Source organism: Pristiophorus japonicus, chromosome 30 (genome assembly GCF_044704955.1).
Source record: "Pristiophorus japonicus isolate sPriJap1 chromosome 30, sPriJap1.hap1, whole genome shotgun sequence".
Lineage (NCBI taxonomy): Eukaryota > Metazoa > Chordata > Chondrichthyes > Pristiophoridae > Pristiophorus > Pristiophorus japonicus.
This window is the reverse complement of record NC_092006.1, coordinates 11,789,475-11,807,992: the sequence shown is the minus strand read 5'-3', so window position 1 is coordinate 11,807,992 and position 18,518 is coordinate 11,789,475. Positions and strand designations below refer to the sequence as shown.

General features: G+C 49.6%; 1 protein-coding gene across 1 annotated transcript in view; it reads right to left on the bottom strand.

Moving 5' to 3' along the window:
• iqgap3 (IQ motif containing GTPase activating protein 3) overlaps window positions 1–18,518 on the bottom strand; it is a 153,352-nt gene that overhangs the window by 86,750 nt on the left and 48,084 nt on the right. The window contains exons 11-14 of the mRNA XM_070868690.1: window positions 15,620–15,707; window positions 12,023–12,186; window positions 3,204–3,364; window positions 979–1,103 (exon numbers count right to left, since the gene is read on the bottom strand). Of these exons, the coding sequence (XP_070724791.1) occupies window positions 979–1,103; window positions 3,204–3,364; window positions 12,023–12,186; window positions 15,620–15,707 (538 nt within the window). The remainder of the gene's footprint in view (window positions 1–978; window positions 1,104–3,203; window positions 3,365–12,022; window positions 12,187–15,619; window positions 15,708–18,518) is intronic.

Genomic DNA, 18,518 nt, shown 5'->3' with positions numbered 1-18,518 from the left:
ACCATTCAGATAATAATCTGCCTTCCTGTTTTTGCAACCAAAGTGGATAACCTCACATTTATCCGCATTATACTGCATCTGCCCACTCACCTAACCTGTCCAAGTCACCCTGCAGTCTCTTAGCATCCTCCTCACAGCTCACACTGCCACCTAGCTTAGTGTCATCTGCAAACTTGGAGATATTATTTCAATTCCTTCGTCTAAATCATTAATATATGTTGTAAATAGCTGGGGTCCCAGCACTGAACCTTGCGGTACCCCACTAGTCACTGCCTGCCATTCTGAAAAGGACCCGTTTATCCCGACTCTCTGCTTCCTGTCTGCCAACCAGTTCTCTATCCACGTCAATACATTATCCCCAATCCCATATGCCTTAATTTTGCACACCAATCTCTTGCTTGGGACCCTGTCAAAAGCCTTTTGAAAGTCCAAGGGTGGAAGATGCCTGTTCGTGGATTTTTTTTTAATTAAACACACCAGCCACCACACGGGCTTGACAGAGGACTTGGTCCAGTGGCAAGGATTACCCAAGACGACTGGAGACCAGCTCTGCTGCACGGACCCAGTGTGCACACATATCGCAGTGTGGGCTGGCCCGTGCTGCCCCAGGGCCCGAGCTCACACCTCTCCTGGGCCCCGATCACGTCCCTCCACAGTCTCTCGCCGCTCCTTCGCATGCATTTAAGGGGAAGCTAGATAAACATACGAGGGAGAAAAGAATAGAAAGAAATGGGGATAGGGCGAGATGAAGAGCAGCGGGAGGAGGCTCCTGTGGAGCATTAACACCGGCACCGACCAATTGGACCGAGTGGCCTGCTTCCGTGCTGTGAATTGTGTGTGAAAACTTTCAGAAGGAAAGCACTTAAAGCCAATCGCGATGCCCAGTTCTCCAAGTGACTCAGTCAGATACCGAACGGTGGGCCCCACGTGGACAAGTTCCACCGCAGTTTGAAGAAGGGCTACAGCGTCAGCACTCACTGTCGTGCTCCTCGCCCACGGCAGAGTTCACGTCGTGCACACACATTTGCAGATTGTTCCAGGACAGCATCGCCTCTGCGTTCCCCAGGGCCTGCTCCTTCAGTCTCGTCAGTTCATCAAAGTACCTGCGAATGAGAGGTCGCTGAAAGGTCACAAGTCCAAACAAGCCCGTTGTAAGCCCCCGACTGACAAACTAAAACGGCGGGCAGGAAAAGGTCAGTTGGCCCATCAAACCTGCCCCACTCCCATGATGGCCAGAACATCGTGACTAAACACATCCCTCCCCTCCCCCCACTGCAGAGCAGAGGAGCTACAACAGAACATAAGAAATAAGAGGAGTCGGCCATTCGGCCCCTCGAGCCTGCTCCGCCATTCAATACGATCATGGCTGATTTGATCATGGGCTCCGCTCCACTTCCCCGCCCGCTCCCCATAACCCTGGACTCCCTTATCGTTCAAAAATCTGTCTATCTCCACCTGAAATATATTCAATGACCCAGCCTCCATAGCTCTCTGGAGCAGAGAATTTCACAGATTCACCACCCTCAGAGTAAAAATTCCTCCTCATCTCAGTTTTAAATGGGCGGCCCCTTATTCTGAAACTATGCCCCCCTAGTTCTAGATTCCCCCACGAGGGGAAACATCCTCTCAGCAGCTACCTTATCGAGCCACCTCATAATCTTATACATTTCAATAAGATCACCTCTCATTCTTCTAAACTCCAATGCGTATAGACCCAACCTGCTCAATCTTTCTTCATAAATCAACCCCTTTATCCCAGGAATCAACCTCGTGAACCTTCTCTGAACTGCCTCCAATGCAAGTATATCGCTCCTTAAATAAGGAGACCAGAACTGTGCGCAGGTGTGCTCTCACCAATACCCTGTACAGTTGTAGCGGGACTTCTCTGCTTTTATACTCCATCCCCCTTGCAATAAAGGCCAACATTCCATTTGCCTTCCTAATATACTTGCATTGGAGGCTGTATAGAGAAGGTTCTCTCGGTTGATTCCGGAGAGGAGGGGATTGACTTGAGGATAGGTTGAGTTCTTCCCTCTATGTTATTCGCCTCAACCACTCCCTGTGGTAGCAAGTTCCCCATTCTCACCACTCTCTGGGTAAAGAGATTTCTCCTGAATTCCCCATTGGATTTATTAGTGACTATTTTATATTGATGGCCCCCTAGTACTAGTCTCCCCCACATCTTCTCTACGTCTCTCTTATCGAACCATTCCAAAATCTTAAAGACTGCCATCAGATCACTCCTCGGTCTTCTCTTCTCAAGAGACAAGAGCCCCGGCCTGGTAAGTCTTTCCTGATAGTTATGACCGCTCAGATTTGGCATCATCCTTTGTGATTCTTTCTTGCACCTTCTCCAGTGCCTCGATATTCTTTTTGTAAAATGGAGACCAGAACTGTGCACAGGACTGTCTAACCTCCCCGGCATAACTTTGGTGATAGGAATATAAGCTGTAGCCATTCCAAGCATCAGGCTATGATTATGTCTTTAATGCTCACATCTTGTTCGGCAGTGGGTAAATCTCCTCCCATATTAGCCGAGGCATAGAATACAAGAGCAGGGAGGTCATGCTTGAACTGCATAAAACACTAGTTAGGTCACAGCTAGGGTGCTGTGTACAATTCTGGTCACCACATTACAGGAAGGATGTTATTGCACTCAAGAGGGTACAGAGGAAATTTATCAGGATGTTGCCTGGACTGGAGAATTTTAGCTTATGGGGAAAGATTGGATAGGCTGGGTTTGTTTTCTTTGGAACAGAGGCTGAGGGGAGACCTGATGGAAGTGTATAAAATTATGAGGGGCCTGGATAGAGTGGATAGGACTGACCCGTTTCCCTCAGCAGAGAGGTCAACAACCAGGGGCCATAGATTTAAAGTAATTGGGGAGCGGTTTAGAGGGGATTTGAGGGGAAATGTCTTCACCCAGAGGGTGGTGGGGGTCTGGGGTGGAACTCACTGCCTGAAAGGGTGGTAGAGGCAGAAACCCTCACCGCGTTTAAAAAGTACCTGGATGTGCACTTGAAGTGCCGTAACCTACAGGGCTACAGACCGAGAGCGGGAATAGGCTGGGGGGCTGTTTGTCGGCCGGCGCGGACACGATGGGCCAAAATGGCCTCCTTCCGCGCTGTAAATGCCTAGGATTCTATGGGCTAACCGGTCTCGGAGTACACAGGCCTGACTCAGCAGGCGGCCGCGGTGCTTACCGCTGCACACTCTCGTCCTTTACATCCGTCAGTCCCGCAGCCGCGCTGAGCAGGTTCCTCCAGAAGGCACCGACGTCTCCCGCTTCCAGGGCTCGATCGATCAACGCCACGGCGGACAGCATCTCCACGGCAACGTACAGCTCCTCTTGGCTCAGCTCACCCTGCACAACGCAAGTGTGGTACAATAATCACCAAACTGTACAACACGGGAGGCCATTCGGCCCATCGAGCCTGTGCCGGCTCTGTGAAAAAGCGTTCCAATTAGTCCCACTCCCCCCTTCTCTTTCCCCACAGCCCTGCAAAAGTTTCCTTTGTCAGTATTCATCCGATTCCCTTTTGAAAGTTACTATCAAACCCATTTCCACCTTTCAGGCAGCGCATTCCATAGCATAACAACTTGCTTTGTAAAGACAGTCCCTCCTTATTGGCCCATACAGCAGTGCCTGGTCTCCAGTCGTCTTGGACCCCCTTGCCACTGGACCAAGACCGTGCTCAGCTAAGCCCGTGTGGTAGCTGGTGTGTTACAACCACCCCACGTTAAAAGAACTCACGCACAGGCATCTTCCACTCCTCTAACATGAAGTTTGGGACCTGGAACATCAGGACCCGCGTGGACAACCCCAACAGTGACAGACCGGAACGCCGCACCGCCATAGTTGCCCGGGAACTTAGACGAAAGAGCGTGCAGCAAACCAGTCCCACCCACCCTTTCCCTCAACCACTATCTGTCCCACCTGTGACAGGGACTGTGGCTCTCGTATTGGACTGTTCAGCCACCTAAGGACTCATGTTAAGAGTGGAAGCAAGTCTTCCTCGATTCCGATGATGATAATTTACTCTATCAAAACCCAGATTTTGAGCCCCTCTAATAAATCTCCCCTTACCCTCCTCTGCGCCGAGAACAATCCGAGCATCTCATCACTGGAACCATTCTGGTAAATCTCCTGTGCACCCTCTCCCAACACCTTGACATCCCTTCCTAAAGCGTGGCGCCCAGAATTGGACACTATACCCCAGCTGAGGCCTAACCAGTGATTTATAAAAGTTTACCATAACTTCTTTGCACAACGAGCAAGATACCACTCAGCCAAATGAGATCCTGCAGGGGAGCTCTCCCCGGTGTCCTGGGGCCAATATCTATCCCTCAAACAACATCACTAAAGCAGATGATCTGGGTCACTATCACATTGCTGCTTGTGGGAGCTTGCTGTGCACTAATTGGCTGCCGCGTTTCCCACATTACTACAGCGACTACATTACAAAAAGTACTTCATTGGCTGTAAAGCGCTTTGGGACGTCTGGTGGTCGTGAAAGGCGCTATAGAAATGCCAGTCTCTCTTTCTTCTTTGTACTGATCATAAAAAACCAGGAATAAAACTACAAGCCGCCTGATTAAAATACAGCTGGCTTCCACTCAGCAGAGGCATCAATTAACCATCTTAGGCAGTCCCTCAGAATCGAGGAAGACTTGCTTCCACTCGAAAAGCGAGCTCTCATGTGGCTGAACAGACCAATACGAGAGCTACAGTCCCTGTCACAGGTGGGACAATGGTTGAGGGAAGGGGAGGGTGGGACAGGTTTGCCGCATGCTCCTTCCGCTGCCTGCGCTTGGTTTCTGCTTGCTCTCGACGACAAGACTCGAGGTGCTCAGCGCCCTCCCAGATGCTCTTCCTCCACTTAGGGCGGACTGGTCTTTGGCCAGGGACTCCCAGGTGTCGGTGGGGATGTTGCATTTTATCAGGGAGGCTTTGAGGGTGTCCCTTGTAACGTTTCCTCTGCCCACCTTTGGCTCGTTTGCCGTGAAGGAGTTCCGAGTAGAGCGCTTGCTTTGGGAGTCTCGTGTCTGGGGCATGCGGACAATGTGGCCCGCCCAGCGGAGCTGGTCGAGTGTGGTCAGTGCTTCAATGCTGGGGATGTTGGCCTGGTCAAGGACGCTAACGTTGGTGCGTCTGTCCTCCCAGAGGATTTGCAGAATCTTGTGGAGACATCGTCGGTGGTATTTCTCCAGCAATTTGAGATGTCTACTGTATATGGTCCACGTCTCTGAGCCATACAGGATCATTACAGCCCTGTAGACCATGAGCTTGGTGCCAGATTTGAGGGCCCGATCTTCGAACACACTCTTCCTCAGGCGGCCGAAGGCTGCGCTGGCGCACTGGAGGCGGTGTTGAACCTCGTCATTGATGTCTGCCCTTGCTGATAATAGGCTCCCAAGGTATGGAAAGTGGTTCACGTTGTCCAGGGCTGCGCTGTGGATCTTGATGACTGGAGGGCAGTGCTGTGTGGCGGGGTCAGGTTGGTGGAGGACCTTTGTCTGACGGATGTTTAGTGTAAGGCCCATGCTTTCGTACGCCTCAGTGAAGATGTTGACTATGACTTGGAGTGCAGCCTCTGTATGTGTGCAGATGCAGGCGTTGTCCGCGTACTGTAGTTCGACGACAGAGGTTGGGACGGTCTTGGATCTGGCCTGGAATCGACGAAGGTCGAATGGTTCCCACTAGTTCTTTAGTTTAGTTACACTCCAGTGGGGAGCTTGTTGAGCGTGAGATGGAACATTGCAGCGAGGAAGATCAGGAAGAGGGTTGCGAGATGACGCAGCCCTGTTTGACCCCAGTCCAGACGTGGAATGGGTCTGTGATGGATCCGTTGGTCAGGATCATGGCTGGCATGTCATGGAGCAGGCGGAGTATGGTGACAAACTTTTGGGGCAGCTGATACGGAAGAGGACGTTCAATAGTTCCTCGCAGTTGACAGTGTCAAAGGCCTTGTATAAGGGTTGGTGCTGTTCCCTTCATTTTTCTTTAAGCTGTCGCGCCGTAAAGATCATGTCCATTGTACCCTGTAGTGGACGAAATCTGCACTGTGACTCCGGGAGGAGCTCCTCAGCCACAGGGAGAAAACGGTCGAGGATTCTAGCGACAACTTTCCCAGTGGATAATAACAGGGAGATTCCTCTGTAGTTGCCGCAGTCGGACTTGTCCCTTTTTAAAAAAAGATGGTCACGATCACTGCATCTCCGGCATGCTCTCCTCCTTCCAGATGAGAGAGATGAGGTCATGCATTCGTGTCAATAGTGCCTCTCCGCCATACTTTACGGCCTCAGCGGGGATTCCATCCGCTCTCGTTGCCTTGTTCTTGAACTGGCGGGTGGCCTCGTGCAGGGCTGGGGATTTGCTGAGATGGTGGCGGGTAGCATGCTGCGGGATGGAGTCGAGGACACTTGAGTCAAAGGCAGTGTCTCAGTTAAGGCGATCTTCGAAGTGCTCCTTCCAGCGGGTCCTGACTGCCTCGGTGTCCTTGATGAGTGTCTCCCCGTTCTTGGCCAGCAGTGGTGTGGGGCCTTGGGTGCTTGGGCCTTGACTGCGGTGAGGAATCCTCGCACATCATAGCTGTCGGCCGGCTGCTGAATCTGTTGTGCTTTCTCCACCCACCATCTATTCTTTAGGTCGTGGGTTTTTTGTTCAGTTCACTCAGCAGAGGCATCAATTAAACAATCTAAGTAGCAGTCAAGTGTATAGTTAACCACCCAACCACACAGCAGAAGTGTTGACCACACAACCAAGAGCGATAAACCCACTTCCTCCACTCCAGAGACCACAGCGTTACAACTTCACTTGTGTCAAGCCGATAGCACAATGCAAATGAAAAGAAACAGCAATTCATTGAACTCTGCAGCCAGTAGAATCCGCTACCTCTGTTCAATCAAAACATAGAAACATAAAAAATAGGTGCAGGAGTATGCCATTCGAGCCTGCACCACCATTCAATGAGTTCATGGCTGATCATGCAACTTCAGTACCCCATTCCTGCTTTCTCGCCATACCCCTTGATCCTCCCTAGTAGTAAGGACTACATCTAACTCCTTTTTGAATATATTTAGTGAATTGGCCTCAACAACTTTCTGCGGTAGAGAATTCCACAGGTTCACCACTCTCTGGGTGAAGAAGTTTCTCCTCATCTCGGTCCTAAATGGCTTACCCCTTATCCTTAGACTGCCTCCCTCCACCACCAGTGTACCATTTACTAGATGCACTGCAGCAACTTGCCAAGGCTTCTTCGGCAGCACCTCCCAAACCTGCGACCTCTACCACCGAGAAGGACAAGGGCAGCAGGCGCATGGGAACACCACCACCTCCATGTTCCCCTTCCGAGCATCTCTGATTATAATCGCTCAACCATCAGTAGCCGTGCCTACTGTTGCCTGGGCTCCAAGCTCTGGAACTCCCTGCCTAAACCTCTCTTTCCTCCTTCAAGACACTCCTTAAAAGCTGCCTCTTTGACCAAGCTTTTGGTCAACTGCGCTAATTTCTACTTATGCGGCTTGGTGTCAAATTTTTTCATCTCATAATACTCCTGTGAAGCGCCTTGAGATGTTTCACTACATTAAAGGCGCTATATAAGTACAAGTTGTTATTGAGTCACATACCACCCCACCTCGGATATATATCATCCGTTCCTTCATCGTTGCTGGGTCACAATCCTGGAACTCCCTCCCGAACTGCGCTGTGGGAGCACCTTCACCACACGGACTGCAGCGGTTCAAGAAGGCGGCTCACCACCACCTTCCCAAGGAACAATTAGGGACGGGCAATAAATGCCAGCCTTGCCAGTGGCGCCCACATCCCTCAGAATGAATTAATAAAAACTTCTTTACACAGCGAGGAATTTTCTATTTTAAAGTCACAACAGTCAGCACCCCTCTCCACAAGTGACGTGTGAAGCACATTGGGAATGATTACCAGAGCGCTGGAAAACCTCGGGAACAAATAGGTTGGATCGGCAACCACCGACCCCCTTGCTGGAGAATGAGGTCATGTGAAGCAGGGTCGGGCTCAATCATGATGCTTTCAGGCAATTTGCCAGCAGACGCTCATTGCTCAGCTTGATGCATAGATCATGTGGGCAGGATATCGGAGGGATGTTAAGTGGACTGAATCATACGGGACAGAAGGAGGTCTGCCTGTGCCAGCTCACTGACAGAGCTATCCTATTAGTCCCACTGCCCTCTGCTCTTTCGCCAAAGCAAAATTTTTTGTTTCAAACCGGATGGTCTGCACTTGGGCAGGATCGGAACCAATGTCCTAGGGAGAGTGTTTGCTAGTGCTGTTGGGGAGGAGTTAAACCAATATGGCAGGAGGATGGGAACCTATGCAGGGAGACGGGAACCTATGCAGGGAGACAGAGGGAAATAGAAGGGAGGCAGAAGCAAAAGATAGAAAGGAGAATAGTAAAAGTGGAGGGCAGAGAAACCCAAGGCAAAAAGCAAAAAGGGCCACATTACAACAAGATTCAAAAGGGGCGAAATGTGTCAAAAAGACAAGCCTGAAGGCTCTGTGCCTCAATGCGAGGAGTATTCGGAATAAAGTGGATGAATTAACTGCGTAGATAGCAGTTAACGGATACGATGTGATTGGCATCATGGAGACATGGCTCCAGGGTGACCAAGGCTGGGAACTCAACATCCAGAGGTATTCAGCATTTAGGAAGGATAGACAGAAAGGAAAAGGAAGTGGGGTGGTGTTGCTGGTTAAAGAGGAAATCAATGCAATTGTAAGGAAGGACATTAGCCTGGATGATGTGGAATCGGTATGGGTGGAACTGCAGAATTCCAAAGGGCAGAAAACGCTAGTGGGAGTTGTGCATAGACCATCAAATAGTAGTAGTGAGGTTGGGGACAGCATCAAACAAGAAATAAGGGATGTGTGCAATAAAGGTACAGCAGTAATCATGGGTGACTTTAATCTACATATGGATTGGGCTAACCTAACTGGTAGCAATGTGGTGGAAGATGATTTCCTGGAGTGCATTAGGGATGGTTTTCTAGACCAATATGTCGAGGAACCAACCAGGGAGCTGGCCATCCTAGACTGAGTGATGTGTAATGAGAAGGGACTAATTAGCAATTTTGTTGTGCGAGGCCCTTTGGGGAAAAGTGTCCATAATATGATAGAATTCCTTATTAAGATGGAGAGTGACAAAGTTAATTCAGAAACTAGAGTCCTGAACTTAAGGAAAGGTAACTTCGACGGTATGAGGGGTGAATTGGCTAGAATAGACTGGCAAAGGATAGTTAAAGTTGACGGTGGATAAGCAATGGCAAACATTTAAAGATCACATGGATGAACTTCAGCAATTGTACATCCCTGTCTGGAGTAAAAATTTAACTGGGAAGGTGGCTCAACCATAGCTAACAAGGGGAAATTAAGGATAGTGTTAAAACCAAGGAAGAGGCATATAAATTGGCTAGAAAAAGCAGCAAACCTGAGGACTGGGAGAAATTTAGAATTCAACAGAGGAGGACCAAGGGTTTAATTAGGAGGGGGAAAATAGAGTACAAGAGGAAGCTTGCAGGGAACATAAAAACTGACTGCAAAAGCTTCTATAAATATGTGAAGAGAAAAAGATTAGTAAAGACAAACGTAGGTCCCTTGCAGTCGAACTCAGGTGAATTTATAATGGGGAACAAAGAAATGGCAGACCAATTGAACCAATACTTCGGTTCTGTCTTCACAAAGGAAGATACAAATAACCTTCCGGATGTACTAGGGGACAGTGGGTCTAGTGAGAAGGAGGAACTGAAGGATATCCTGATTAGGTGGGAAATTGTTAGGGAAATTGATGGGATTAAAGGCCAATAAATCCCCTGGGTCCTGATAGTCTGCATCCCAGAGTACTTAAGGAAGTGGCCCTAGAAATAGTGGATGCATTGGTGATCATTTTCCAACAATCTATCGACTCTGGGTCAGTTCCTATGGACTGGAGGGTAGCTAATGTAATGCCACTTTTTTTTAAAAAGGAGGGAGAGAGAGAGAAAGCGGGTAATTATAGACTGGTTAGCCTGACATCAGTAGTGGGGAAAATGTTGGAATCCATTAAGGATGAAATAGCAGCCCAGTTGGAAAGCAGTGACAGGATCGGACCGAGTCAGCATGGATTTATGAAAGGGAAATCATGCTTGACGAATCTTCTGGAATTTTTTGAGGATGTAACTAGTAGAGTGGACAAGGGGGAGCCAGTGGATGTGATGTATTTGGACTTTCAAAAGGCTTTTGACAAGGTCCCGCACAAGAGATTGGTGTACAAAATCAAATTGCATGGTATTGGGGGTAATGTACTGACATGGATAGAGAACTGGTTGGCAGACAGGAAGCAGAGAGTCTGGATAAACAGGTCCTTTTCAGAATGTCAGGCAGTGACTAGTGGAGTGCCGCAGGGCTCAGTGCTGGGACCCCAGCTCTTTACAATATACATTAATGATCTGGATGAAGGAATAGAGTGTAATATCTCCAAGTTTGCAGATGACACTAAACTGGGTGGCGGTGTGAGCTGTGAGGAGGATGCTAAGAGGCTGCAGGGTGACTTGAACAGATTAGCTGAGTGGGCAAATACATGGCAGATGCAGTATAATGTGGATAAATGTGAGGTTATCCATTTTGGGGGCAAAAACACAAAGGCAGGTTATCTGAATGGCGGCAGACTAGAAAAGGGGGAGGTGCAACGAGACCTGGGTGTAATGGTTCATCAGTCACTGAAAGTGGGCACGCAGGTACAGCAGGCGGTAAAGAAAGCAAATGATATGTTGGCCTTCATAGCTAGGGGATTTGAATACAGGAGCAGGGAGGTCTTACTGCAGTTGTACAGGGCCTTAGTGAGGCCTCACCTGGAATATTGTGTTCAGTTTTGGTCTCCTAGTCTGAGGAAGGATATTCTTGCTATTGAGGGAGTACAGCGAAGGTTCACCAGACTGATTCCAGGGATGGCTGGGCTGTCATATGAGGAGAGACTGGATCAACTGGGCCTTTATTCACTGGTGTTTAGAAGGATGAGAGGGGATCTCATCGAAACATAGAAGATCCTGATGGGACTGGACAGGTTAGATGCGGGAAGAATGTTCTCGATGTTGGGGAAGTCCAGAACCAGGGGACAGTCTTCGGATAAGGGGTAGGCCATTTAGGTCTGAGATGAGGAGAAACTTCTTCACTCAGAGAGTTGTTGACCTGTGGAATTCTCTGCCGCAGAGAGTTGTTGAGGCAAGTTCATTGGATATATTCAAGAGGGAGTTAAATGTGGCCCTTACGGTTGAGGGGATCAAGGGGTATGGAGAGAAAGCAGGAAAGGGGTACTGAAGGAATGATCAGCCATGATCTTATTGAATGGTGGTGCAGGCTCGAATGGCCTACTCCTGTACCTATTTTCTATTTTTCTATATATATCCAACTTCCCGTTCGAAAGTCACTATTGAATCTGCTTCCACCGCCCTTTCAAGCAGCACGTTCCAGATCACAACTCGTTGCTTAAAGAAATTCTCAGCTCCCCCTCTGGTTCTTTTGCCGATTATCGTCAATCTGTGTCCCTGTGGTTACCTACCTTCCTGCCCCTGGAAACAGTTTCTCCTTATTTACTCTATAAAAACCCCTTCATAATTTTGAACATCTCTATTAAATCTTCCCTTAACCTTCTCTGCTCTGAGAACAACCCCAGCTTCTCCACGTAACTGCCGTCCCTCATCCCTGGTACCATTCTGGTAAATCTCTGCACCCTCTCCAAGGCCTTGACATTCTTCCTAAAGTGCGGCACGCAGATTTGGACACAACACTCCAGCTGGGGCCTAACCCGCGATTTGTAACTTCCTTGCTTTTGTCCTTGCCGAAAAAGTCAGGAGTGGAGCAAACTGGAGGGAGAAAAATCCTCAGAGAAAGTTTAAAACCAGAATGGATTTGAGTTTAAGGCTCACAAAGGCAATTGTTCCTTGAAGACAGTTCAGTGACTGCTGGGCACAGGCGACTGGCACGACCAACTGAGAGGTTGAAGTCACTCACCTGTGCTTTCTGCTGCTGCAGGGCAGCCAGCTCCCTCTGGTAAAGCCCGGCTGCAAAGAGGTAGACGTCAGGAAGCTTGGCACTGGAGTTCATCAGTTCCTTCAGCGTCTCGCCAGGGAACCCCTGGCGCACGGCCGCGTTGATCCGTGCCACGGCCTGCATCGCTGCGGACAGACGGGTTAAACAGTTTGACAGTCAATCAGGGCGGGGAAGCACAAGCGGTGATTGACTACACTGGTCTGGGACACAGTATGAAAAGGCTAAGGAAATGGGGTTTGTTCTCTTTTAATGACCACGTCGGTTCACAACCTTGGCTGTCATAGTTGATCACGAATGGAGTTTCCTGCCACATAGCCGTTCTATTACTCAGACGTACATTGGCGCCCGGTTAAGCATTGTCGATTTTAAAATTCTCATCCCAGTTTTCAAACCCCTCCATGGCCTCTGCCTCTCTTTGTCTCTGTAACCTCCTCCAGCCCGATTATCTCCTAGACCTCTGCACTCCGCCTATTCTGGCCTATTGAAAATCCCTGATTTTAAATGCACTATCATTGGCGGCCGTGCCTTCAGCTGCCTGGGCCCCCAAGCTCTGGAATTCCCTCCCTAAACCTCTTCACATCTCCACTTCTCCACTTCTCTCTCCTCCTTAAAACCTACCTCTTCGACCAACATTTGGTCTTCTCCCCCAACATCTCCTTATATGGCTCGGTGTCAAATTTCTTTTTTGACAACACTCCTGTGAGATGCCTTGCGAGGTTTTATTATGTTAAAGGAGCTATATAAGTACAAGTTGCTGATGTTTTAATGCAGGTACAGCAAGTGATCAGGAAGGCCAATGGAATCTTGGCCTTTATTGCAAACGGAATGGAGTATAAAAGCAGGGAAGTCTTGCTACAGTTATAGAGGATATTGGTGAGGCCACACCTGGAGTACTGCGTGCAGTTTTGGTTTCCATATTTACGAAAGGATATACTTGCTTTGGAGGCAGTTCAGAGAAGGTTCACTCGGTTGATTCCGGAGATGAGGGGGTTGACTTATGAGGAAAGGTTGAGGAGGTTGGGCCTCTACTCATTGGAATTCAGAAGAATGAGAGGTGATCTTATCGAAATGTATACGATTATGAGGGGGCTCGACAAGGTGGATGCAGAGAGGATGTTTCCACTGATGGGGGAGACTAGAACTAGGTGGCATGATCTTAGAATAAGGGGCCGCACATTTAAAACTGAGATGAGGAATTTCTTCTCTGAGGGTTGTAAATCTGTGGAATTCGCTGCCTCAGAGAGCTGTGGAAGCTGGGACATTGAATAAATTTAAGACAGAAATAGAGTTTCTTAAACGATAAGGGGATAAGGGGAGCGGGCAGGGAGGTGGAGCCGAGTCCATGATCAGATCAGGCATGGGGTATGGAGAGAAAGCAGGAAAGGGGTACTGAGGAAATGATCAGGCATGATCTTATTGAATGGTGGTGCAGGCTCGAAGGGCCGAATGGCATACTCCTGCACCTATTTTCTATGTTTCTATTAAATGGCGGAGCAGGCTCGAGTGGCCGTATGGCCTACTCCTGCTCCTATTTCTTATGTTCTTATTAAATTGTTCTCTGTGGCGATAGCTTCAATTATTAGGAGGCACATGTTAAAAATTAGGAATTTAGGATTAAGGTGGTGTAATGTATGCACCGGTGAGCATGCTCACAGATTTGTAGAGCTCACGCCACCCTCCTGATCTTTGAGCACCCGGTGCAGAGGGGAGCGGGCGGGTCGTGGGACTGCTCCTGGACCTGGTCAAGGTGGCCATTAACCGGTCCAGGCAGCGAGCGGTCGACGGGGTCATTCAGCCCGATTGCCTGCCTCTTCCGCGGCAGGGTGTCCCTGGAGCTGGAGCACGTGGTGTCTACCGGTACGCTCGCGGCCTTCCGAGAGAGGTGGGCACTGGAGGGGACTGGAGTGGATGACTTCAACTGGGAACAAAATTTAAATTGAATTTGATTTGTCAAGGCTCCCTTTAATGTGCGTTAGTTAGCTTGTGTTTTTTTTTGTGCCCTTACAAAAGGGGGGCAACTTGTACTAACGTTCTACCAAAATAGTTGTAGAGCTGTTGCATTGTGAGTGGCTTAGCCAGTCACGTGATGTTCACAAGACTCAATAAAACCCCAGTCAGTTGGGTTCGGGGGATCCACGATGGGGCAGGTGGTTGCGAGCCTGGTGGATGAACTGGTAATGTGTAGTGTGATTGTTAAACTTTGTTCATAAACCAACTAGTTCTGAATAGCAATGTGTTGCTCTGAATTCTTCAGCAAAGAACCCATGAAGCAAATACATTACAGAAGGTACATCAGAGGAGCAACCTGAATAAGGACACTGAAGCAGAGAGCACAAGTAGGCTGGGCGACACTTCCATGGGTGCTGACAGATCCCTGTTCGCTCAGGCAGGTGGACCGCTCGCAGTGCAAGCGCCAAGAGGCTATTCAACTATGGAAAGCGTCACAGAATGAACCAGATCCTCCTCCTCACCCAACGTCCACCATCCAGATGGTAACGATCAGGAGCAGGAAACCTCGCTGGTTTGCCGAGCCACAACGCAGGGATGCTGAAGCACAGTGCTGCATGCCTGCCCTGGTAACGGCCACGCTCACGTAACTCAGCACAGGCCAGAACCAAATTTGGGACCTCCTTGGTGTGCGTGGGTCAGCTCCTCACAGGTTCGGGAGCCCACCCATGGGAGAAGCACATCATTTATATTTATTTTAAACTGCATAAATGTCACGCAAGTGTCAGCTGGGGCTCAGTGGATAACACACTTGCCTCAGACAGAAGTTTGTAAGTTCAAGTCCCACTGCAGCGCTCCCTCAGTGCGGCGCTCCCTCTGCACTGCTCCTCCGACAGTGCGGCGCTCCCTCAGCACCGCCCCCCCGACAGTGCGGTGCTCCCTCAGCACCTATCGCCCCTTCGACAGTGTGGCGCTCCCTCAGTACTGCCCCTCTGACGGTGCGGCGCTCCCTCAGTACTGCCCCTCCGACGGTGCGGCGCTCCCTCAGTACTGCCCCTCCGACAGTGCGGCGCTCCCTCAGTACTGCCCCTCCGACGCTCCCTCAGTACTGCCCCTCCGACGGTGCGGCGCTCCCTCAGTACTGCCCCTCCGACAGTGCGGCGCTCCCTCAGTACTGCCCCTCCGACGCTCCCTCAGTACTGCCCCTCCGACAGTGCGGTGCTCCCTCAGTACTGCCCCTCCGACGGTGCGGCGCTCCCTCAGTACTGCCCCTCCGACAGTGCGGCGCTCCCTCAGTACTGCCCCTCCAACAGTGCGGCGCTCCCTCAGTACTGCCCCTCCGACAGTGCGGCGCTCCCTCAGTACTGCCCCTCCGACAGTGCGGCGCTCCCTCAGTACTGGCACTGGAAGCATCAGCCTAGAATTAGGTGCTCAAGGTTTTGAGCTTCACCCACAGTTAACTGACTCAGAGGCGAGAGAGAGTGCTACCCACTGAGCCACGGCTGACACCGTGGTCAGCAACTGCATTATCGTATCATGCGACTACCAGGTTGGTAGAAGGTGAACTAGAAGCACTGTGATCTGTTTCCGTCGAGCAATGTTCCTACTCACTGCACAGATGTACGTTGGCACTTTCATTGGCTGCATCAACAGCGGCCTGCACCTCCTCCTTCTCTAGCGGGTCCATCATCCCCAACTCCTGAGGACAAAACAGCGGTGTAAACCATCAGTGCACGCCAGGAGGGAGAGGGTTTTTTGTTAAAAGGCACCTGTAAATCATGTGTGAACTACCGCAGCAAAAGAAGCCTGCGGGAGGCTCGCTGATTTGGTTTCTGCTGCTCTGCTATAGTAAAGAGGAGGTAGAGAATTAAAAGAGCAATCTAGAGAAAGCGCACCAACAGATTTGAATTTGCCAGCGGTTAAAGTTTTACATGACTGTTTGTCACCCCGTCCGTTTCCTGCTGGATGAATTGAATCTTTCCCGGGGTCCGGACCCTGGCTCGGAGGAGACACTGCTGATAATTAAGCCAAATGAACACATTGGGGGGGGGGGAAAAGAGTATCGGTCACGCCTCTGTTGGGGCGGTGTCGCAGGCGGGGTGGTACATTTTGCGCCGGCAAATGGTCAGCGTCCACTGCAGCAAAATTCATCAGCTGGGCCTGGAGTTTGGAGCGCAGCACTACGGGAGGCATTCCACACCTCTCTTGGGGCGCTAGGCCAGCTGAGACACCGAAAGCCCCGAGCTTAACGGCCGGCTTGGGAGCGCCCGCAAAGAGGCTTGCGTGGAGAAAATAAAACATTCCTGATTCACTACTGACGCGACCCCGACATAAATCGCAAACAGAAAAACAATCACGCTTACCTGAGGTAGATATTTCTTCGGCCGGTACAGCTTGGAACGTTAGCTTTCATAGGCGGTCCCACTAAGGGGCGCTACGGATCGAGCGCCATCCAAATATTGAGCTGGCGTCGCCACCAGAGGCGCTGCACACCGGCTGGTACTGCTCCACTCATCCCGCAAAACCCGCGGGGCGCCAGAAGATGGCTGCCCGGGCGCAAGTGCTTTCCTCTGCCATCGCCACCCTTCCGGGGGGGGGCACTAAGAGGGGTGGCAAAAGACCGAAAATCCAACCCGATGATCATATACTGCATCAAGTGTGGGGGAAATGTCACACTAGAATCATAGAACGATACAGCACAGGAGGATCCCATTGGGCCCATGGAGCCCGTGCTGTGCCGGCTCTGTGACAGAGAGATCCAATCAGTCCCACTCCCCCCTGCCCTTTCCCCACAGCCCCGGCACATTTCCCCCCTTCCAGTATTTACCCAATTCCCCCGTTTGAAAGTCGCAATTGAATCTGCTCCCACCGCCCTTTCAGGCAGCGCCTTCCCGATCATAATTCGCTGCGTCATTTTTCTCCCCTCATCTTCTCCTTTGGTCCTTTTGCTGATTATCGTCAATCTGTGCCCCTCTAGTTACCAACCCTCCTGCCCCTGGAAACAGTTTCTCCTTATTTACCCTATCAAACGCTTCAAGATTTCAAACACCTCGATTAAATCTCCTCTTAACCTTCTCTACCCCAGCTACAGATTATCGTCCCTTTTCAAATCCACACTCGCTAATTCCTACTAGTTTCTCTTTAAGATGCTTGGCCATTTCACCCTCGATTGAAGACGGATATTGTTCCTGATAGACCATTAATATGATAACTGGCCTGTAATCAGCTCGCTCTCCCATTCTGTCCTCCTCAGTGTTAACTTTTGCCCCCAATTTGGTGTCGTCTGCAAATTTAGAAATTGTGTTTTTGATTCCAAATTCTAAATCATTAATATAAATTGTGAACAACAATGGTCCCAGCACTGATCCTCGTGAAACACCACTAGCCACCTTCTACCACTGTGAATACCTCCAGTTTACCCCTACTCTCCGCTTTCTGTCTTGAAGCCAGCTAGCTATCTATTCTGTTACTTGTCCCCAGATTCCGCATTCGCGGACCTTGTTCATCAGTCTATTATAAGAACATAAGAAATAGGAGCAGGAGTAGGCCACCTGGCCCCTCGAGCCTGCTCCGCCATTCAATAAGATCATGGCTGATCTGATCATGGACTCAGCTCCACTTCCCTGCCCGCTCCCCATAACCTTTTATTCTCTTATCGCTCAAAAATCTGTCCATCTCCGCCTTAAATGTATTCAATGACCCAGCTCTCTAGGGCAGAGAATTCCACAGATTTACAACCCCGAGAGAAGAAATTCCTCCTCATCTCACTTTTAAATGGGCGGCCCCTTATTCTGAGACTATGTCCCTTAGTTTTAGTTTCCCCTAGGAGTGAAAATATCCTCCCTGCATCCACCTTGTAGAGCCCCCTTATTATCTTGCATGTTTCGATAAGATCACCGCTCATTCTCCTGAACCTCAATGAGTAGAGGCCCAACCTACTCAACCTCTCTTCATAAGTCAACCTCCTCATCTCCGGAATCAACCGAATGAACCTTCTCTGAACAGCCTCCAATGCAAGTATATCCTTCCTTAAATACAGAGACCAAAACTGGGCGCAGTACTCCAGGTGTGACCTCACCAATACCCTGTAGAACTGTAGCAAGACTTCCCTGCTTTTATACTCTATTCCCCCTTGCAATAAAGGCCAACATTCCACGTGCCTTCCTGATTACTTGCTGTACGTGCAAAGTCACTTTTTGTGTTTCTTTATGTGGTACCTTATCAAATGCCTTTTGAAAACCTAGATAAATTACATCTACTGCATTACTCTTGTCTAGTCTCTCCGTTACCTCTTCAAAGAATGAAATTAGGTTGGCCAAAAGACTTTCCCTTTTGAAATCCATGCGGACTATTTATTATTACATTTTTGGTTTCTAGATGTTCTTCCATTTTCTCCTTTAGCAGGGATTCCATTATTTCTCCTACCATCGATGTTAAGCTGACTGGTCTATAATTCCATGGACATGTTCTATCTCCCTTCTTAAATATAGGTATTATGTTAGCTATCCGC